The sequence below is a fragment of the Nicotiana attenuata genome, unplaced genomic scaffold (genome assembly GCF_001879085.1).
Source record: "Nicotiana attenuata strain UT unplaced genomic scaffold, NIATTr2, whole genome shotgun sequence".
NCBI lineage: Eukaryota > Viridiplantae > Streptophyta > Magnoliopsida > Solanales > Solanaceae > Nicotiana > Nicotiana attenuata.
In genome coordinates, this window is record NW_017670420.1 from 65,697 (window position 1) to 88,115 (window position 22,419).

The window sequence follows — 22,419 nt, forward strand, 5'->3', positions numbered from 1 at the left end:
TTCAAGAAAAATTCAGTTTGGGTAGACCAATAACTAACTCATGCTTGGACAATTTTTCTATTAAATGCATGCTTGCATGACCATGTTTCCTATGCCATAACCATGGATCATCAAAAATGGATGTTAAGAAAATGTGACCACCTATCATTTCAAAGCCATCAAATATAACATTTCCATACCTTTTACCTGGGAGGACTATTTTACCTGCCTCATCTTCAATTGCACAGCCTGTTTTCTTAAAATTTACCTCATATCCTAAGTCGCATAGTTGACTTATGCTCAAGAGATTGTAGTTGACTTCATCAACGAGATAAACTTCAGTGATATCGCAGTTGTTGTTGAAGGGAATTGTTCCAGTACCAATTATCTTTCCTTTTGAGTCATCTCCAAACTTAACACTTTCTCTGTCAATTTTAGTAACTTCTTTGAACGGGTTTTAATCGCCTGTCATGTGACTGGAACACGCACTGTCTGAGTACCATTTTCCTTTGCGGCTTACTCTTTGGTGTTCCTGTAAAACATATTGATTACTTTCTTTTAGGTACCCAAGCTTGCTTGGGTCTTGGGGGGTTAGTATTACTAGGTTTAGAATTATTTTTTGGTTTCCAAACCCATCCTGAAACATTTGCTTTATGAAAGCGGCAAAAAGAATATTTATGTCCACTTTTGTTGCAGTAGTGACACGTAACTCCTGACCAATTTTTGGGTCTTTCATTGGTGTTAGTACTAGTGGATTCTATTCTAACTAGTCCTTTTCCAGTTGACTTGTAAGTCTCCTGTTTTGACCTGACAGAACTATGACTTGTGGATTTGTGCATGCCATTGAGTTGCATTTGCAATTCTTCAAGCTCTTCTTGAAGTACTTCCTTTTCAATTTCACATACTTCATGTTTGAGCTTCCAGTATTTTACTTCTTCATTTAGTCTCTTGAGTTCGTTCATCATTTTTTGAGACTCTTTCAAAGTTAAATCAAGAATATCATCCAATTCATTGCATCTTTCACAATTATAAGATCTTACCTCGCTAGTTTCACCTCGTGCCATGAAACAGTTGTCATTGTTATCTTTGCATTCGTCATCTGATATATCCTCGTCCGTCCAGCATTCTGAGGATTTGTTCATCTCACTTTCCAGAATCGTCATGAAGCAAATATTTGCTATCTTTTCGTGTTCTGAACTATCTTCATCGCTCCAGATTCCAAAGGATTTGTTCTTGTTAAATCCTATAAAAATTATTCTTTTTAGATCTGGGCACTCTGCTTGAATGTGTCAAAATCTTCCACACTCATAGCATTTTCCATCATTCTTGTCTTGTTCGTTGTATTGCCTTGATCGCCTAGGTGGAATTCTTCCTCTCCTCGTATTTCTAAATCTTCTCGTTAAACCATCCATATTTCATGACAGCATAGCAATCTCTTCTTGAAGGGCTTCAGGATCATCGTCGATATCATTTTCAGCTACTTCAGTTGAGGCCTTGAATGCGACTGTTTTCTTTTTTTCCTTCTAGATTAGTCTTCTTGAGATGTGTCTTTTCAAAGGCTACGAGTTCTCCCCGTAGTTTATCGTAGGATAACTTATTTTGATCCTGAGATTTAAGTGTGACTACTTTGATCTGCCAAGTAGTTGGTAGGCTTCTGAGAATTTTTATAACTTGATCACCACTCGTATATGGTTTGCCGAAGGCTCTTAGATCGCTAATTATTTTGCTGAATCTGACAAACATCTCTTCAATAGACTCTCCTTCTTTCATTGAAAAGAGTTTGTAGTCATGAATCAACATGTTGATATGTGTTTCTTTTACCTTGCTGGTTCCTTCGTATGTAACTTCAAGCTTGTCCCACATCTCTTTGGTTGTGTCACTACTAGAGATTTTCTCATACTCCTCACCACTTATGGCATTATAAAGCAGGTTTCTCGCTTTATTGTTGACTTGTACCTCTTCCATTTGCTCTTTTGTATATGAATCTATATCTTCAGGATCCACAAGTGGTTGAGCGGCAGCTGGCAGAGGATAATTCCCCTTTTTGATGACTCTCCAAACTTTAACGTCATATGCCTTGGCATATATCTCCATACGCACTTTCCAGTGGGAGAAATGTTATCCATTGAAGTATGGTGGCCTGACTTGTGAAGTTCCTTCCTGGAAGAGAGCTCCTACGATAACTTGATTTACCATGATCTTTTCTCACAAGCTATTAAACAAAAGAAAAAAGTGAGCCTTGCTGTGATACCAATTGAAAGTACAAGAGGTGGTGAATTATTTATTTTTAAACTTAATCGCTCTTAGTTGACTAGTTTTTCAATTAGTCGACTAGATGTAATAAACTAACAGTAGTAACAATAGAATATACGATGCTGAAATTAAATGCAGGAATTAAAGACACCAGAATTTTTATAGTGGTACGGATTCATTGTGAATCCTAGTCCAGTCCCCTTGGGTTGCAAGGGAGTTCTCTTTAGTGAATGAGTTTCTTCGAGTACAAGGAGAATGATGTGATAGCTCAGTTCCTATATCACTCATCTTTTTTGATACAATGCCTCACCAGTATTGTTCTCTCTTTTTTTTCTCTAACTTGTTACACAGCATGTCTTAGGGAGCTATAAACTTTGTTTGCAGTAGAATAAAGAAAGGGTATTTGGTTCGATCAAAGTATATCTTGCTAAGGTGTGATTACAGGTTTAAATACACTGAGAGAGACTTGAATTCTGGAAAGATTTTCTAGTCCAAGAGATTTGATCATTGGAAAGAGATTGATTCTTTCCAAGAATAAGGATGTTCTGCAAAGGCCCAAAATCTTGATCCTCCATATTTAGACACTTGATTGAATATTCAGAGAGATCTTGATTTATTTGATTCCTTTAGTTTAGCCTTGATTTATCCCGTCAGCATTTTCACGATTGATTGCTTCTTCATTTAATCGTGTCTCCTTTCCTTGATGACTTCTGATATATTTCGTCAATCTTGTATATCAATCCATACATTCCTTGATCATTGCTAATTGATTTCGCTAATCGTGACAGCTACCCAAAAGTTCCTATACAAAGAGCAAATATATTATTTTCATCAATAAATTTAGATCTAACAAAACTTCGGCCAGGTACAACGATCGTAAAATCGGGCTCTCCGATTTTAGCCGCGTACACGAGGTGACCAGAGTCTTCGAGGTATATCTATCGCGTCCACAGACCAAGAAGTCCCTCTCTGTTCTTCCTTCAGTTACAGATTTCTTGTATTTTCCTTTGTTTAGACTTTCTGGAGTTAGAACACTGTGTATTTTTCTTTAGCTTGTGATTCATGAGTTTTCGGATTTTGGGAGTGCTATGTTAAGTTTGAGAGTATTATTATTGTATGTGCCGAGCGGCATTTTAAACTCCTTTATTATATTGCCTGTAAATGGTTAGATTCGTATCTTTATTTCATTTTCCGCAAATTGTTAAGCTTACCTAGTTGTAGAGACTAGGTGTCGTCACGATAGTTCACGGAGGGAGAAATTGGGCCGTGACAAGTTCTTATATAAGGACGTGGTTCTGAGGGGCTCGGATGAGTTTCGGACGATGTTCAGAACGTTATGGATCATTTTGGCTATGTTGGCTTGGTAGGGGTTCTGGTGTGACCGCACCTGCGGAGCTATAGATGCATGTGCGGAACTGTAGAAGCAGCAAAGGAGCCGCAGAATAAGATGTTGCATCTTGGAGGATGAGTCCAGAAGTGCATATGTTTGGGCTCTAAAGCGTGTATGTAGATGCAGACATTTTGATTGCATAAGCGAAAATGGATTGTGGGCGAGATGGTCGCTTATGTGGAGTGCAGACGCATCTGCGAGGCCGCAGGTGTGGTACCATTAGTGCAGAAGTGCAATCCGAGAAGCATGTTTGAGTGTCGCAGAAGCGACAAGTACTGGGTTAAGGCTTTCTCGTATTACCGAAGAAGCGGAGGTCGCAGGTGCAACTATTTGTTCGCATTTACGAAATGACTAGGCCGAAGCATATAATATCATTGGTTTGTTCATTTGGTCATATTTTGAGTTGAGGACCTCAGATATAATCGATTTTGGAGGCGATTTCACCATATTGATTGGTGTAAGTATTTTCTAGTCGGTTTTGATTATATTTCATGAATCTATTTTTAGTTTTTTTGCATTGGATTAATGATTTCAAAAAAGAAATTAGGTGTTTTTGTCCAAACATTCCTAAAGTGAACTTTTTAGGTTTGTACATCGATTCATAGACGGGTTGACTTAAATTAGTATGGTTGGAATCGTAACTGAATGAGTTATCATATTTTGTAAATTTGTCGGGTTCCGAGGTGCTGACCTGGGTTTAACATTTTGGTTAACTTTGAGTAAATGTGTAATGATTCGACCTTTATCATTTTGGGATTTTTTCTTAGGCATTATTAGATGTATTTGAGTTGCTTTTAGCTAGTTTCGAGCCGTTCGGATAATTTTACGCCCGGGATGACATTTCTAGAGTATTGTTTGGCTTGCTCGATATTAGATCTTGCTTGTTCAAGGTGAGTAACACTTCTATAATTGGAACTGAGGGTATTTATCCATGTGAAACGTGTTGTTGGTGTTGTGTTGGGGTGACGTACATGCTAGGTGACGGGCATGTGGCGTGCACCATAGTAAACATGAACCAGGTTGATTTTTGTACGATGTTTCTATCAAGTTTTGTTTTATCTATGAAATTCCTATTAGTTAGTGTAATTGAGCTGTCATTCATGATAGAAATCATGTTTAGGCTATGTGCTTATTCGATTGACACCTAATGAAGTTATTTTTGTTGTTTTGAGTTATCTTTTTTAACTGCAATTATATACTCAGTCATGGTTTGTCATTTATATAGCATATCTCAGTCGCTATTTATCATTCACTGTTACATCACATGTTATCATTGTTTGGGTTGAGTGGTACGAGAATGTTAGCCCTTAAGAATTGAGTGGTTTACAGAGGTAGACGTGAGAAATGTGTTGTGAATGTTGTTGTGGATCGGCCTGCACGACGCAACATGCCATATTGGCTTTATTATTATTATTATTATTATTATTATTATTATTATTATTATTATTATTATTATTATCATCATCGTTATTATTATTATTATTATTATTGTTTTTGTTGTTGTTGTTGTTGTTGTTGTTGTTCTTATTATTATTATTGTTATAGTTATTATTATTATTATTATTATTGTTAAGTAATTTTTTTTTTGGGTTTGCTTGAAATAGAATCTTTTCTCTCCTCTCTATGCTTTGTCCATTGATTAAAAAACGCTTCTTTCTCTCTCCTACACGCCCGTCTCTGTCTAAATACAAGCGGTCTAATTCTAACGGCAAACTCTACCGGTGAACTTCGCCAGCACCAGCACCGGCGTGGACGGGTAAGCCAGGTAAGCACACCCTCTCTCTCTCTCCCCCTCATTCTCTCTATCTCTCTATCTCTTCCTCCGCCTTTCTCTTTTTTTTGCCCCCTCTCTTTCTGCCCCCTTCTAAACCCTAGCAGGGACTAGGCCGGCGATCGACGCTCCACCGGCGCCGCTCCTTTTTCCGGCATTAACCCCAACCCCTTCTCTGTGATTCCTCTTCTCCTTTATTCTTTTTTCGTCGCCCTTCTTCTTTTCCCGGCGTCGCTTCACTGTTACAGGGTTCGTCATTGCTTTCAGGCGAGTCGAGCCAGCAGCTGATCTGTGCGTCACTGGTGGTGACGGTGACAGTCCTGCACTTGTCTCTTTTTCTCGGTTCTGTTGTGTATTTGTGTGTTTTCCAGGTTTCACATTTTTGGTAGTTGTTTCAGGTTGAGTGGGAGGTGTATGAGATAACGCAGCAGAGCAGGCAGGCTTGTTGGTAGTCACAAGGGCTGGACGTCGGGTCCCACAGCACTGGGAGTATAGCAAGTCGAAAGTTCAGGTTCTATACGTGGGAATTGGTACCTCCAGTCACCTATTTGTTTTAGTTAATTTGTTGCTGTAGTAGTTTTGGATATTTGTTACCTTTTAGTTTATACCTTTGCTTGTTTGTAGTTGCATTTTTGTCTAGACCACCGTAGGAATAGCGGATGCGGTTTGTAATGGCAGAGTAGGGTCATGTCCTCGGGGTGGGAGGGTGGTATGGTGGGGGGTAGGACACGGATCATGGGGTGGGACGAGGCCCAGAAGGGGTAAAGGCAACAAGGGAACCTGTAGGTTGAGGATTGGATCGTCGAATATAGGGATGTTAACCAGTAAGTCTATAGAGCTAGCGAAGATTCTCCAGAAGAGGAAGGTCAATATAGCTTGTGTTCAGGAGACCAGGTGGGTAGGATCGAAGGCGAGGAATGCAGACAGATTTAAAATGTGTTACTCTGGACGCGTGAAGGGCAAGAACGGAGTGTGTATTTTGGTGGACAGGGAGCTCAGGGTGTCAGTAGCTGAGGTTAGGCGGGTGGATAACATATTGATGGTGATTAAGTTAGTAGTTGGAGGGAGCACTCTGAATGTCATTAGCGCATACACGCCGCAAGCGGGCTTGGACGAGGAGATAAAGAAGCACTTCTGGGAGGGGTTGGATGAGGTGGTTTGGGGTATTCCGTCAACGAAAAAGTTATTTATAGGAGGGGATTTCAATGGTCATATTGGGTCGTCGGCTGGGGGGTTATGGCGAGGTGCACGGTGGCTTCGGCTTTGGGGATAGGAATGGAGGTGGTACTTCTCTATTGGATATCGCTAGGGCTTTTGAGTTGGTGATTGCGAACTCTAGTTTTTGAAGAGGGAGGAGCATTTGGTTACTTTTCGGAGTATGGTGGCAAAGACCTAGATTGATTATATCCTCCTCAGGTGGTGTGATAGGGGGTTATGCGAGGATTGTAAGGTGATCCCGAGTGAGACCCTCACGGTTCAACATAGGCTCCTGGTGATGGATGCTGGTATCGTGATAAAGAGGAAGAAGAGGTTTGTACAGGGTCAACCGAGGATCACGTGGGGTGCTTTGGCTAAGGATACCGCGCATGAGTTGGAGGGGCAGCTGTTGGATATGGGTGCCTAGAAGAGTAGTGGGGATGCTAGCGCTATGTGGACGGCGACGGGGAACTGTATTAGGGAGGCAGTAAGAGAGGTGTTAAGGGTCTCGAAGGGCTACTATGGCGGGTACCGAGGCGACTGGTGGTGGAATGATGTTGTCCAAGGTAAAGTGTAAGCAAAGAAAATGGCGTACCTTGCGTTAGTGGAGAGTACTGATGAGGAGCAGAGGAGAACAAACAAAGTGAGGTATAAGGAAGCTAGGAAGGAGGATAAATTAGCGGTCACAGAGGCTAAGACTGCTGCATTTGATCGGTTGTATGAGGAACTAGGGGGCAAATGTGGGGACAAGAAGCTATTTCGGCTAGCCAAAGCGAGCGAGAGGAAGGCTCGTGACCTGGATCAAGTGAGGTGCATCAAAGATGAGGAAGGTAGTGTATTGACGGAAGACTCCCAGATTAAGCATAGATGGCAGACGTACTTTCATAAACTTCTGAATGAAGAGGGAGCGGTAGCATCGCGCTAGGGGAGTTGGGACACTCCGAGAGTCACCGTGACTTTGGGTACTGTAGGCGTATCATGGTTGAGGAGGTAGTGAGAGCTATGGGTAAGATGAGTCGGGGCAAAGCGACAGGATCAGACGAGATTCCAGTAGAATTTTGGAGGTATGTGGGTAGAGCGGGCTTAGAATGGCTGACTGGGCTGCTTAATGCTATTTTCAAGACGAAGATGATGCCAGATGAGTGGAGACGTAGTTTGATGATTCCGTTGTTTAAGAACAAAGGTGATATCCAGAATTGTAACAATTATAGGGGCATCATGTTGTTAAGTCATACCATGAAAGTTTGGGAGAGGGTGGTTGAAGGGAGGGTGAGGAGGGAGGTATCTATTTTTGAAAATCAATTCGGGTTCATGCCGGGACGTTCTACTACGGAAGCTATCCACCTTATAAGGAGGTTGGTAGAACAACACAGGGAGAAGAAGAGGGATTTGCACATGGTGTTTATTGACCTTGAAAAGGCGTATGACAGGGTCCTTAGGGACATTCTTTGGCGATGCCTGGAAGTGAAAGGGGTGTTGGTCGCATACATTGAATCGATAAAGGATATGTATGATGGAGCTAAGACTCGGGTCAGGACTGCGGGAGGTGACTCCAAGCTTTCTCCAGTGATTATGGGGTTACACCAAGGATCTGCGCTTAGCCCCTTCTTATTTGCTCTGACAATGTATGCCTTGACACACCATATTCAAGAGGAGGTGCCATGGTGTATGTTGTTCGCTGATGATATAGTTTTGATCGATGAGTCGCGTAGCGGTGTTAATGAGAGACTAGAGGTGTGGAGGTAGGCTCTAGAGTCCAAAGGTTTCATGTTGAGTAGGACCAAGACGGAATATCTGGAGTGTAAGTTCAGTGGCGTGTCGGGGGAAGCGGACGGGGTGGTGAGGCTCGACTCTCGAGCCATCCCCAAGAGAGAAAGTTTCAAGTACCTAGGGTCTATTATCCAGGGGGATAGGGAGATTGACGAGGATGTCATGCACCGTATTGGGGTGGGGTGGATGAAATGGCGGTTAGCATCTGAAGTCCTGTATGACAAGAGGGTACCACTGAAACTCAAAGGTAAGTTCTACAGAGCGGTGGTTAGGCCGACTATGTTATATGGGGCTGAGTGTTGGCTAGTTAAGAATTCACATATCCAGAAGATGAAAGTAGCCGAGATGAGGATGTTGAGATGGATGTGCAGGCATACTAAACATGATAAGATAAGTAATGAAGGTATTAGGGAGAAGGTGGGCGATGCTCCCGCGGACAACAAGATGCAGGAAGCGAGGCTTAGGCGGTTTGGACATGTGCTGGGGAGAGCCATAGATTCTCCGGTTAGGAGGTGCGAGCGGTTGGCTTTGGCAGGTACAAGAAGAGGTAGAGAGCGGCCTATGAAGAATTGGGGCAAGGTGATCCGGCAAGACATGGCGCGACTCCAGATTTTCGAGGACATGGCTCTTAATAGGAAAGCGTGGAGGTTGAGCATTAGGCTTGTAGGCTAGGTAGTTCATAGTTTTTCCCTCTTTGTACCGGGTAGTCTGATAGAGTTTTGCCTATCTGGTAGCGGTCTGTGTTGTGCTCACACTATTTCGTTATTTTGCATATGATTATATTATTGCACTCCCTTTCACTTATTTGGTGTATTATATTATTATTACTTCTCTTGCTTCTTTTCTTGTTACAGATCTCTTCTTTCGTTTCTTTTCTGAAATTATTATCTCTTATGTTGAGCCGAGGGTTTCCCGGAAACAGCCTCTCTACCCTTCCGGGGTAGGGGTAAGGTCTGGGTAAATCCTACTCTCCCCAGACCTCACTTGTGGAATTTTACTAGGTATGTTGTTGTTGTTGTTGTATTATTCTTATTGTTATTATTATTATTATTATTATTATTATTATTATTACTATTATTATTTATAGGCGTTAAAATCGGAGGGCTCGATTTCCTGCCATCAAGCCATCTTGAGAAGGTACCTCGAGACCCCGAGGATATAAAGCCACAGGTCATTCCTTTCCTACGGGGTCTATCAAGACCCGATTCGAAGCAGAGATCGGGATGAAGAAAGGAGCTCCCCGAGGTACGCGGTTGAATCTGACATGACCGGCCCATCCCTAGCTTCTGCTGGGATATCAAGTCAAGCGGTCACATCTCCATTTTCGTATATTAGATATATATTTATTCGTTACTGAGTCTCTTCTCCTATATAAAGGGAACTCACCCTTCCTTGTAGACCACTGTTGTTGCTCCCACAATTCTACAAAGTGAATAATATATCTCTCTCTCTCTCTCTTTTCTTACAAAAGCTCATTGGTTATCACTGATACTGAAGATACCTCGATATCCTTTGCCTTTGAACGTGTTCTTCATTTCACAAATAGCTCTTCATCGTACAAACTCAATTTTAGTTATAAATAGCTCGGTTTGATTATATTTCTAGCTGTTAGATTACGCTCGAATACCCCCCACGACCCGAGCTCAACCCCGAGGTCGACCTCGAAGTCCCATCCGACTGAGCTCACGCCCGGGTAGCAGACCCTTTGGTTCGCCCGTTATCTCGTTTATCTACCGCCTTATCGCTAAATTTCATAATACTAGCATCACCTGCTTTAACAAACTAGCTCGAGAATAGATCATGTATTTTTAGAGTCCCATTTAACAAACTTAATTGTAGTTACCATTTTCACGGTAAACAGTTTCGCGCCCACTGTGGGGCTAAAAATAATGGTGATTATTTTCTTGCTAGTTTCATTACACAAACGCATATCATCTTTCACGCTTTTTCTTGCCCAAGATCCTTTGATTTCAGGTAAAAATGTCCGGCTCGGTGAACAGAGCTGAGAAAGACCACCTCGATGATTGCGGGGAAAATGGTGTAGCTATCCCGGCCGTCGGAGCACCACTACAGGATCCCGATAACGCACCCAGACCAATACTAGCGGACACGGACCCACAAGACGCGCAGCAAGTCGACAACACTTCTCACGCCGACAGAAGCGTGCAACACATCGACCGACAGGAAGTTCAAAAAACCACGGCCCGGGGAGAACAGTAAGTTAGTCTTCACGTTATTTTCGAAATGTTGCAGGCACAACAACTGGCCATTGCTCGGTTACAAAGCCATTCGAGGACTCCCAGCACACCAGCACCGTAGACAGCTCCCCACGCCGAGCAAACACATGAAAGATCAAATGATATCGGGTCAACGACTTACCCCACCATAGTAAAGATGTTGGAGGACCTTACCAAAAGGATCGAATCGGGCGAAAGAATGATTGCGGCCAACGATAAAAAGGTTGAGACCTACAACTCTCGAGTAGACCATATCCCGGGAGCACCCCCGGTCCTAGAAGGTTTGGATTCGAGCAAATTTGTGCAGAGGCTATTCCTCGAGGAAGTAGCCCCAAAGCCCATCTCCAAAAAATTCAGGATGCCGGAACTCCCCAAATGCAACGGTACCACCGATCCCAACGAGCACGTCACCGCCTATACCTGTGTTGTAAAAGGCAACGATATAAAAAATGATGAAATCGAGAGCGTGCTGCTGAAAAAATTCGGGGAAACACTTTCGAAAGGGGCCATGATGTGGTATCACAACTTGGATCCCGACTCCATAGATTCATTTGCCATGCTAGCAGATTCTTTCGTGAAGGCGCACGCAAGATCCATCAAAATAGCAACGAGGAAGTCCGACGTTTTGAAGATCAAACAAAGAGAGAATGAGATGCTGCGAGAATTCGTGTCCCGCTTCCAAATGGAACGAATGGAACTGCCGCCCGTATCCGACGACTGGGCGGTACAAGCCTTCACCCAAGGCCTAAACGAAGGAAGCTCAGTGGCCTCGAAGCAGCTGAAGCAAAACCTGATCGACTACCCGGCCGTAACTTGGTTGGACGTCCACAACCGGTACCGGTCAAAGATCAGGGCCGAGGACGACCAACTGGGAGCCGCGTCGGGCTCAGTATACCCGAGCAGACTCCCGGTAAAAGAAGTGAGACCAAACAAAGAAAGGTACCAGCCATACCTCGAAGACAGGAGGAACGTCCCAAGACGCAACCTACCTCGCAACGATCGAAGGATAGATCGAGGACAGGACCCTCGAGAATTCATCATCAGAACTAGGTTCCATCGAAACGTAGCACCAACAAACGCGCCCCACTTATCGGAGTACAACTTCAGCGTCGATGTACCGGACATCGTGTTCGCCATTAGCAAGATCGGAGATGCCAGATGGCCCCGGCCTTTGCATTCAGACCCCTCCCACAGGAGCTAAAACATATTTTGCGAGTTTCACCATTCACGCGGGCATCGAACTGAAGACTGCAGGCAGCTCCGAGAGGAAGTGGCTCGATTGCTCAACGACGGGCACCTTCAGGAACTCCTCAGCAGCCGGGCTAAAGTCAATCGCGGGGAGAAGGAATGGCAAAGGGGAACAAAATAGACGGACCTCAGGGCGTTGCCCCCATGATCTTCTGAACTGTCCACCCGAGCACGTTCAAACAAAGAACCACTTGGCAGCCGCCAAGTAAACGCCAAAGCCCAGAGTGCACCGTCGCCAAGGTATAAGCATTTGTCCCTCTCCCCATCTTCTGCTTCACTGTTACCTCTGCGCAGGGCAGTAACTAAGGTAATCAGGATGATATCCCGGCTCAAAGATTCCGAGGCTTCGAAATGACCGTAGCACTCTTTTCCCTTGATCGGATTTTTTATCCCGTGTTGGGTTTTCTTCCGACAGGGGTTTTTAACGATGAAACAGTGATATTCCTCCCAGGAAGGCCATAGCAAGCCTTCAGGATCCTTATTACGACCGGTCTGGTGCCGCAAAATGACGAATGAAGCTCCAATAGGGAATAAGTGCACAGGCCAGACCCAAAAAGCAGTAATGTGGCATGTATTAAAACAGCATATATATACGTCGAGCAATAAAGAATATTGATTGGCATTTCATGCTTTGGAAAAGGGAATCTCAAATGCATCCCAAGCAGGGGCCTCTCCAACAAAAATATTCCGAGATACTTGGAGACTAAGCGTCAGCGGTTCGACGCGGGCTCATAAAGCCCCGAAAACACAGCTCCGAGTTCACAAGAAGCGGTCTTCACGCTTAAACAACTTGATGACTCAGAGACTGTCGACAATCACCATACTACATCGCCGAAAAAACTATAAGACCTCAATAGGCATGGCAAACTGTAAGACCTCAATAGGCATGACAAACTGTAAGACCTCAATAGGCATGGCAAACTGTAAGACCTCAATAGGCATGACAATCTGTAAGACCTCAACATGCATGAACACCCCGAAGTTTAGGCTATACGTTGCATTTGTAAGAATCCCGAAAGGGCATACCCTTGATGTAGACGGCTAAACTATCACTCGGGATGAAAAACGGCTACGGCCGAACGCACATGACTATGGTCAAAACGGCTGATACAGCCAAAATATCGCGACTCGGGGACGACCGGCCATCGCTAAAATCGCAGGCCACTACTTCGAATACATTTCGGAAAGAACCGGTTAAAACAGCCTTCCCTCAACAGGCAAACAACGGGCTATGTACCTTCCGAGGTGCCCGAACTATCGCCGATTATGACTTGAAATCGAGGTTCCTCTAGAACCGACGACGAGTTAGGCAAAACTCTTTCAAAAAAAGACCTTAACGAGCGGAAAACAAAGCCTAAAAAAAGCCCACGGGCAAAATACAGCGTAAGAGCCATTGTCACCAGCTAAGCAGGCATACGAGCCACATATCAAAAAGGTCTCTACGACCAGAAAGCGTAAGAGCCATTGTCGCCAGCCAAATTGACAACTTGAGTATTGAAGTGAGCTCGAATCCTATCCCGATTCAGAGACCGGATCCAAAATAGTTAACTAAACAAGCCTACGGGCCATATATCGAAAGGTCTCTACGACCAAAAAGCGTAAGAGCCATTGTCGCCAGCCAAATTGACAGCTTGAGGATTAAAGTGAGCTCGAATCGTAATCCGATTCGGAGACCGGATCCAAAATAGTTAACCAAACAAGCCTACGGGCCATATATCAAAAGGTCTCTACGACCAAAAAGTGTAAGAGCCCTTGTCGCCAGCCAAAACTGACAGCTTGAGGGTCAATTAAAGCTCGAATCACAGCGCGACTCGGAGACTGGACCCTAAATAAAGCTAAAGTGACCAAATGCCCAAAAGCGAGAAATAAAAGCCATCATCGCCAACCCAGACGAGCGCCAAATTAAGCTCGAGTCGGATCCCGACTCGAAGACTGAACCAGGCAACGAGAAAAGCGTACAAGCCTTAGGGCAAGTCCGGGATCGAATCGACCCAATTGAAATTCCAGCAAACAAAAATATAAAGAATATAAGTTGCGGGGTTCCCCCTCTTAATGATACATGTTGACGATAAGGCGCAGCCCCAACCTGCGTAGAATATTGAAAACCATACATACATAACAAAGGAGGCAGGAAGCGATCATTCCGCTTTTCTCCGGAAGTCATAGCCCAGTGTCTTCCTCCTAATCGTCCTCGGCATCGGACATCAGGAACTTGCCATCATGCTCCTCTGCTTTGGCTTGCTCGATCTCCCTCAAAGATCGAAGCCCCTTGCATGAATCTCCTCAATGATTTCCCTACGGGATCTGCACCTCGCGTACTCTCTGCTATTTTCGGCACGATCGAGGATCTTCTGCAATTCAACTTTAGCAACATCGGCACTCCTCGAGTAAACCGCCATTTTCTTCCCCGACCTGGTATCATTCAACACCACTTTGACTCGAGCATTCACCAACTCTGTTTTCGCCCTCGAAAGTTCGGATGACAGCTTCATGATCATCTTCGCCCGGGCAGAGTCATTCATTGGAGCAGCCTGGATTTGCACCTCAAGGGCGGAAACCCCGGTCTGAGCTCTCTTTTTTGCCTCGGAATGGATATTCACGCGCGCCTGTAGCTCGATGAATTCATGTTTGGCTTTGCCAACTTCGCCCCAAAGTTGCTCCAGCTCACTCGCCCTGTCCTCCAACTGAAACGACAACATGTCAAGACGGTAAAAAGGGAGTGCAATTCAGTACAAAATGCAGGATACCTGTTTCTACAAAAGGGCCTCCCGGATCCGATTCCGGTCAGCCTCACACCATAAAGAGACAAGTTCACTTTCCTTTGCCGCACAAAGACGTTTTAAGGATTTCTACTTGTCTCGAGCATCCCGCAGTGGAGCCTCTCAACGAAGCAGTTCGGCCCTAAGCCTCTAAAAAACGTGAGAATGAAATTCAGGTGGGCAAAAGGAAAAGGGAAGAATGTAAGTCCGAGACATCCTTACAGCTATCGAAACTCACCATTAGGCCGAAACCATGAGCCTCGCCGAAGGCCAAAGCAACGTCCGACGATACCCCAACCCGGGGAAGCTGCCGATCGGCCGCATCATTTCCCCTTAGCTGCCGCGAAAAGGTCGCCCCATCACAGGCCTCCTCGCACCTTCAGACATCTTTCCTTTTTCTGACGCTCCCTAGCTCTAGGGTCGGCAACCTTTTTTCCCCTTCGGGGAATTCGGCCTCACCTTGAAGGGACTCCTGGCACCTGCAGCAGATAAATCAGATGAGCCAGCAAGAAGGAAGCCGCTCTTTAAAAAGCCAAGGTGCTGGACACATACCGTGGTGCTTCACCTCCTATCTCCCCTTTGATAGATATCGCCATCGACGCCTGTCGTAAACTGAGCAAGCTTCTAGTTTACGGGACCATTCAGCTAAGTCTGGGATCTCGCTGGGCAACGAGCGAGTACCTATGAACAAAAAACAGAAAAAACGTCGTTACGAGGACAACCCCATGCAAAGTTAAAAATCAGTTCAAATGAAGCAGTTACGCGTGAGGTTCCATCTCTCAAGAAACCACAAAAATTCTTCGGGTATAACATCGTTCGTCCAGATTCGCACGAACCGATTCATCCATCCGAAGTCTTCGTCCCCCTCGTTGCCAATCCCAGGAACTCTAGTGTATCTACGCTGGAGAGCAATTAGTCCCCGATAACACAATGGACGATACAGCCTCACAAGATGTCTAAGGGTGAATTCTATCCCGATCTGAACAACAAAATATCTCATCGAACGCACTATTCTCCAAAAAAAGGGATGAACCTGAGGCAACGTTACTTGATAACTCCAGCAGAAATCAAACACGGCCCGATCCGGGGGACTCCGGCGCGAAAGCATGGACATACACACTCAAGAACCCCCGGCATATGTCGTTATGTTCTCCTCGGGGGAGGGTGCTTGCAAGATCGTACCCTCACCCCATCCGCACTCCCTCCTGATTATCTCGAGGTTTTCCCTCACTGATGAAGTGATCTTCGACACATGCCTTCGATGACCTGGAACATCGGGGGGTTTCCCCGATGCGGCGACTTTTCCCGAGACAAGGTTCCCCGGATCATGTTCCGCGATGTCGTGAATGATGCACCAGTACTAGCAAAAGGCAGGGCGCAACAGAGCCCCTTTTTCATTCGAGGATCAGCAGTCGGGGAAGTGGCCATGGCTACAGCAGAACAAAGGCAAAAAAGATAAGGATCCTGGCAAAAACCATCTGAGGCAGCTGAAAGCAGAAAAACTCGCGCAAAGCGAAAAGCTCTGCAGAAAAGATAGGCTTACCAAAATCTGTAAAATCACCGTTTGAAGGGCTTATAAGTGAATATATAAAGGTTGAGCGACAGCTGCTCGGTTGTCCAAAAGGGACCAATTAATCCTGGCCATATTAACATCGCCTTCTCCTTGGGGGTGCACTAGCAGAATCATGCAAGGCACCCACGTGACTAATAAGATTGAAGAGCCTCGGGAGATCCCCGACGTCACAAAAATCCAGTCCGAAAGAATTATCGAATCCGCTTCAGGATACGACTAGCCTCGGAGCCCCGAAGGGCCGATATCAGAACGCAAAGATAAGGGAGCAAGAAGAAGAACGGATTGAACAAAACCCTTTTTTTACATGGCAACAAGAAGATAAAAGCGTCTATACACTGTTTGCTTCCCAAAAAAAGGAACTCATAAAGCCAAGGAAATACACGAAAGGCCGGGAAACTACTCCTCGCCGCTATCATCTTCGCCCCTATCGGGAGTGTTCAAGGGAACCAGCTTTTCTTCAGCCACACGAGCCTCCGCCAAATCAACAGACAGCTCGAAGCCTCTAGACTCGAGGTGTTCCAGGATTTCCCTCTTGGCCTTCGCTTTGGCATATTCGACGGCTCGAGATAGTCTCTGGCCGACTGCCATAGACATGTCGCGAACTATTATATACGCATGGCCGCATCTTCCTTGTAAGCAGCAGCATCTTTTTCGGCCTCAGATTTGGCAGCAGCCAAGGAAACGTTCTCCCTACGAGTATCCGCAAGAAGATCTCGAGATGTCGCCAATTCTCCGGCCATAACCTCATTTTGCTTTTCCAGCTCGAAAACCTCCGCCTCCAGCCGAAAAATTCGCGTGCTGCTCTATTCGACCTGTGAGGAAGGATAGGCTGATAAATATATGAACCCGGAGTACGCGCGAATGCGGGACAAAGGGACAAGTATGAACGAGGCAAAATACCTAAGCAGCAAGAGCAGTTTTCTCCTGGAGCGCCACCTCAGAATGCCTCGAAGCTCTCCCAACTCTCTATCTCCCTGGGCATCGCGTGCCTCCGAGTCCCGAAGTTTCGAAGCAAGATTGCCACACTCCTTCTCGCAGCAAGAAAGCTCCCCCTGGAGTTAAAGGATGGCGTGATCGTACATCTCCTTACACTGCGACATAATGAGGAAAGGTAAACAAAGCGCCGAGAAAAATATCCGTGAACACAAAGAAAATATGCGAGGGAAGACAATCACCTGTTGCAGAAACTTCTCCGCCACTCTAACAGCACCGGGGATATCGAGATCAGCCCTGTCGATCACGCCGTCAAAAATATCGGCCATGAAGTTCCCCCCTTTGGAAGAAGTCCCGACTTTGGCACCAACCATCCGTTCGGCATCTCGCAGTTCCCCGAAGGAGATAGGATAATTTGAGATCAGATCGTTAAAATCGCCAATTTCTCCAAAAAGCGACCCGCTCTCCTGCATGGCCCCGAGCTCTAGTCTCTCAATATCAGCTCTTACAGTTCTCCTCTCGAGGGCTGCGTCGGATCCAACTACACGAGTCGAGGCTGCTTCAGCGTTCTCTTCGAGGGTCCTTCGCCCTTCGGCTCGACCAGAATCAGTCGTACCGGACTCAGCAGCCTCCGATCGGGGCGCCTGCAGATCCATCGCGTCGGGCTTTGCTCTCCTCCTCAACGGACTCCCTTCGTCGTCCTCCCCTTCAGCATCAAGGTTCGACCCAGAAGTTAGAGCAATTTTCTGGTCGGAATGAGCGACGACCGCCCTACCTTTCCTTTTTCTGCTCGCATCGGGCTGCAGAGCCTCCACTTTGCCGCCAGGGGGTGGCCTCATCTGCATATTTTCGCCAAGACCTGTACCAACGCAAAAATCATCGTACAATTCAGCTTGGGGTTCGGAGGGAAACGCAAAACACGAAGCACAAACAACGATGAAGCCTCACCATGATTCTTGGCCACCCAACGGTCCTTAGACAGGACGGTCCAAGACCTAGTGCGGTACGGGAACCTCCTATCCAAACGACTTATCCATCCCGACATATCTAGAACCACCTCCGGGCACCAGGCAACGGCTGCCAAAAGCATAAAGAAGCCGTTGTGACAAAAAAAAGGAGAGGAAGTCAAGGAGCGATTAAAAGGGAAATTTACTTACGCTGAGCATTCCACCGCTCCGGAAAGGGCATCCTCCAGGACGGGATGATGTCTGAGGTTCTCACTCGGACGAATCTCACTACAACAAAAAAGACTTTTAGCGGCAATTAAAATTCTTTATAGCGGCAATAGAAATGGTCGCAAAAAATATTTACCGGCAATTAGTTATTAGCCGTTGAAGTTGGCGTCGGCAAAGGTTTTGGCAGCCTTTGTCGAAATGCTGGTAAAGGGCCATGTTATGGCCGGTAAAAGTCCTTTAGTTTTAGTGGCAAATATTACTGGCAATTATAATGGACACTAAAACTCACAAAACATTCCATAAGCCCTACATTTTGCAGCTTTTATTATTACCGCTAAAAGTAAATTTAATAACCGGTAAAAAGAATCCTTTTTGGAAGCCAATATAATAGCCACTAAAGCTATACTTGAAATCCATCTTTATCCATTTATTTAATAGCTTTTATTATTATCGATAAAAGTATAACAATGACTTTTTAGAAACTTTTTTTATTGCCACTAACTATTAAGAAAGAGTTTTTCCATCATTGTTAGTTAATGCCTGGTATTCTTATTAACCTTAAAACGAATATTCTCTTCAATGATCTTAATTCACTTCACTAATCCGCAACAACCGAAATTACTAATCCATAAATTGGAAGTGTCAACAGCATAACAAAATGCTAACCTATTTAAATCTAATACCTAGTGTCATTTTGCATCTAACAAGTTATTTTATCAAGTAGCTATATACAATAAGCGACATAGAAAGATTCTCCAACTCTGGATCATAATGTAATCTGCCATGAGCGAAGACTTTGACCACCATAAAATATGACCTGAAATGAGAAATAAAATAAATATAAATAAATAACCATATATGAAGTTCATTAATAGTCAGGAAAATAACTGTCTGGTGTATATGCTAGTGTATGAAGGAATTGCTACTACAAAATCCCATCAAAATCAAATGTACAGGAAGTTTGTTGTAAATGGTTTTTTCTCAAAAAATAGATGCGTACTTGAAGACCTCAAAGTAGCATAGGCTCAGAATCAACTTCACAAATACATTTAAATGAATATTTGCCAAACAAACTTACACGAGCGTGTTCTAAAAAGTCCTAACATTTTTTATTGGGATTGCAGATTTCTCAAGTCAATTTGTTCTTAACAATACCAATCCAACAAGTAGATAGCACAAATATGTGAAGCACTTGCTGTTTTTGCCTACTAGAATGGACATATTCAAGTTTCTTTTTAGAAAAAGAAAGAAGCCCATAGAAATATGCAAAACCCAAAGACCTGACAAGGATGCAAAAGTGATATTTTTACTCCTATTTCAAGATTCTACTCCTCTGTTTGCTATTGAAGAGGCACACAAAGATTGAGACCAAAGATGTGTCACACAAATATTTACAGATAAAATGTTAATATACACATGTAATCTCTCCTTATATTTCCGTGTTATATCCACATAATTCACACCTAGTAAAATTAATGATGAAGATAAATATATAACTTTTTTCTAAAAACCATTGCAATATAGCTAAACTCAAAATGAATTAAGTCCTTCTTATTAATAGGAGTAGGAACACACATTTTCTGAAGTTCACTGGAAAACAAAATTGATTGTTTATACCTCTATCTCTTCTCTTATAAGAACCTTCAAATTCTTTTCTCAATATCAAGTTCATAGGACTTGCAAAAAAAATTAGGTTGTTCTCACATGATTAAGACTTAATGTTTTATAAAAGTTGCTAGAAAGAATTTCTGAAAGTGGATCTAAAGAAATGTTGTTGATGGTCTCTTTTGGTGGTGAAGGTGTTGGTGTACTATCAAGGTATTAAAGTTTAGATGTGTGGAGAAGCCTAAATATCTTCTTGCTCAAAATAATCAACATACTTAAGGTTTGATTACTATCTTTGGAATTAGGATTGCCAAATCTCGTAAGATGCCATTTCGAAAGTCCCTAATGGCTCCAACCAGTTGGTAAGCAAACAACAATATTTGGCAGTTCAAGTATTGTAATTTCAACCAAATTGAAACAGGAATCTTCCTACACAAGGTAGTTTAAGAAAAATGGACTAATCGTTAAGACTAGCGTAAAGAGATATAAAGACCTCTAACAACACATTTATTTTTATCTTTTCTAAACATAAGGTAACAATTACTAGCAACACAAAAGAACCTATTTTGCATAGTTCATACTATTTGCTTCCTATGAGTTCTCAACAATTTCAAGAACAAAGATTAGCAAAATGTACATTCAAATATGAAACGAAGAAAAAATTGTTACTTTGAAAAGGCATCCCTGGCACTTGTACTATATATTTTGCTAACTATCTTCTCCTCACATATGTTTCTTCAGCTCTCTTATTCTCAAGATTCTGAGGTTATCACAAAAAAGGGAGAAGCTACCATCGATAGTCAGATATTCTAACAAATAATTAAGACTTCAATTCTAATTGCAGGAACAAGTATGAAAACTCATCTCATAAAAATTGCAAAAAGGAGCTGGAGCTCATTGTTACATGAACAAGGGCTAATCACAAAGAAAAGGAACTACATGTGATACTTGGAGCAGAAAATTAAATTTTTATATTGGTAAACAATACCGAAAATGAAGTCAAAGACGTTATTTAACAAGAAATAGTGATCAACTGCTATATGTTGTTCCATTGATTCCATATGTGAAGTAATACCACAACTAACAAGAGAGAATGAATGTAGGGTAGGTCATAAACAAGATACAAGAAACTTACTATGATTCTATCATAATGGTTCTATCCAACCTTTGATGAAAGCTTGCCCAAAGCAGTATGTATGTCCTGTCTCGAGCCTCAATATCCTATACAAGAGCAGGGTAGTATATCCGTATAAAAAAATAATACTATGTGTAAACTAATATTAAGTGCATCAGAAATGGCCATTCTCTTCATCTTGTCGTATGTGGATGGAATACCTTCATAAATTAATTATGGGTGTTGCGCTACAACTTACTTTAGTGTATTTTGCTATGTCTAGACTAATATTTGCATCGTTAGGCCTAGTTATAAGAAATCTGGAAAGAAAACTAAAAAGTATGTATTAAGATTTATTCCAATTTAAAATATAAAAAAAAAACTAAGTGATTTAAGTGGAGAAAGAAGAAGATAATCATTTGATGTGAGTTGTGTTGTACTCTATCCCCTTTTCTTCAATCTCTGTGTGATTTTAATATGATGTTGTTCTAAGCAACTCTATTTGTGATATTTCTTTTCTTGCTTTCGCTGTCTATTATGCTGTAACATATCACTACTTCATACACACCTATCAAACTTTTACTTGAATGGAGAGTTTAATTATTTTCAAATATTTGGAGGATATAATATTGGTCAGCCAAGTTCACTACACTTTGAAAGAATCTGCTCATATCTTCATCGTGCAACTTCCCCTCATTTTTCGATTCTTATTCCAAGTTAAAGCAGAATTAATCTATATATGTATCTACATACGAGAATTAATATCTGCTTACACCTAATTCCTTTTTCTCAACTTTCATTCCAATCATTATAAACCAAGTAAAACTATAATATCAATCATACGTCTAAAGAAAGGTGAGACCCAGTTCTCTTAAATGGAAAGAATAGGCATACCATATTTATAAGATAATCCTATATGTTTCATAACATACTTCTTGTACAGAGGATTTACTATAAAGATCTCACCTTTGACACAAACTCTTTTTCTTCCTATTCTCTCGCCCCTCTCTCCAAATTCATATTCCTAATTACCTAATACTCGATTAATAACCCACTGCAAGTGATAAGAAGTAATCCAATTACCCTCGATAATTTACAGTTAAAATATTAGGGTTAATTACAAAAATATGATTTGGGTGTGTGGGAAACAATCATCATCTTCTTCATACGTACTAGACAATCCTAATCATCTCAGCAAAGCCAAATTGAAGATAAGTTGTANATTTTAGAAATATTTTCCAAAGTTTTTTAAACATAGTTGTTGATTAGAAATAGAGGGAATATGTGATTTTAGTGAAAAACCCGGAGGGAAAGCTAAAATAATACTGGCAGCTTTCAAGAAATGTATTTTGGAAGTCATTCATATTTATCGCCACTATTATTCGGATTTTTGAATTTGTTTACCGGCCATTAGC

The 22,419-nt window shown here is 42.9% G+C and overlaps 3 protein-coding genes and 1 long non-coding RNA gene across 4 annotated transcripts; 2 read left to right on the forward strand and 2 right to left on the reverse strand.

Moving 5' to 3' along the window:
* Window positions 1–6,207: 6,207 nt before the first annotated feature.
* Window positions 6,208–7,017, forward strand: LOC109239173. Its single transcript, XM_019405699.1, has 2 exons — window positions 6,208–6,644; window positions 6,810–7,017. Exons 1-2 carry the CDS (start codon window positions 6,208–6,210, stop codon window positions 7,015–7,017), a joined length of 645 nt encoding a protein of 214 aa, XP_019261244.1.
* A 159-nt stretch (window positions 7,018–7,176) lies between these two features.
* Window positions 7,177–10,679, forward strand: LOC109239174. Its single transcript, XM_019405700.1, has 7 exons — window positions 7,177–7,400; window positions 7,493–7,871; window positions 8,010–8,215; window positions 8,732–8,895; window positions 9,448–9,530; window positions 10,335–10,400; window positions 10,614–10,679. The coding sequence occupies exons 1-7, from the start codon at window positions 7,177–7,179 to the stop codon at window positions 10,677–10,679; spliced, it is 1,188 nt and encodes a 395-aa protein (XP_019261245.1).
* Window positions 10,680–16,515: 5,836 nt separating this feature from the next.
* LOC109239179 lies at window positions 16,516–18,181 on the reverse strand. The gene is made up of 4 exons (XM_019405704.1): window positions 18,059–18,181; window positions 17,353–17,969; window positions 17,078–17,268; window positions 16,516–16,989 (listed from the first exon to the last, which is right to left on the reverse strand). The coding sequence occupies exons 1-3, from the start codon at window positions 18,153–18,155 to the stop codon at window positions 17,236–17,238; spliced, it is 747 nt and encodes a 248-aa protein (XP_019261249.1). The 5' UTR covers window positions 18,156–18,181; the 3' UTR covers window positions 16,516–16,989; window positions 17,078–17,235.
* Window positions 18,182–18,814: 633 nt separating this feature from the next.
* On the reverse strand, window positions 18,815–22,214 carry LOC109239181. The gene is made up of 2 exons (XR_002069860.1): window positions 21,026–22,214; window positions 18,815–19,102 (listed from the first exon to the last, which is right to left on the reverse strand). It is a non-coding gene; the product is annotated as an uncharacterized LOC109239181 (long non-coding RNA).
* Between the last annotated feature and the right edge of the window lie 205 nt (window positions 22,215–22,419).

Bases quoted from the DNA above. Each gene is read 5' to 3' on its own strand.
- LOC109239173 (XM_019405699.1), top strand. From the start codon at position 6,208: ATGTTAACCAGTAAGTCTATAGAGCTAGCGAAGATTCTCCAGAAGAGG. The intron at 6,645-6,809 runs GTGGCTTCGGCT...TATCCTCCTCAG, and splicing joins GGGTTATGGCGAGGTGCACG to GTGGTGTGATAGGGGGTTAT.
- LOC109239174 (XM_019405700.1), top strand. From the start codon at position 7,177: ATGGCGTACCTTGCGTTAGTGGAGAGTACTGATGAGGAGCAGAGGAGA. The intron at 7,872-8,009 runs GTATCTATTTTT...GACCTTGAAAAG, and splicing joins AAGGGAGGGTGAGGAGGGAG to GCGTATGACAGGGTCCTTAG. The intron at 10,401-10,613 runs GTAGCTATCCCG...GAAATGTTGCAG, and splicing joins ATGATTGCGGGGAAAATGGT to GCACAACAACTGGCCATTGC.
- LOC109239179 (XM_019405704.1), bottom strand. From the start codon at position 18,155: ATGTCGGGATGGATAAGTCGTTTGGATAGGAGGTTCCCGTACCGCACT. The intron at 17,970-18,058 runs GTGAGGCTTCAT...GCGTTGGTACAG, and splicing joins TTGGGTGGCCAAGAATCATG to GTCTTGGCGAAAATATGCAG. The intron at 17,269-17,352 runs GTGATTGTCTTC...ATTATGTCGCAG, and splicing joins CGGAGAAGTTTCTGCAACAG to TGTAAGGAGATGTACGATCA.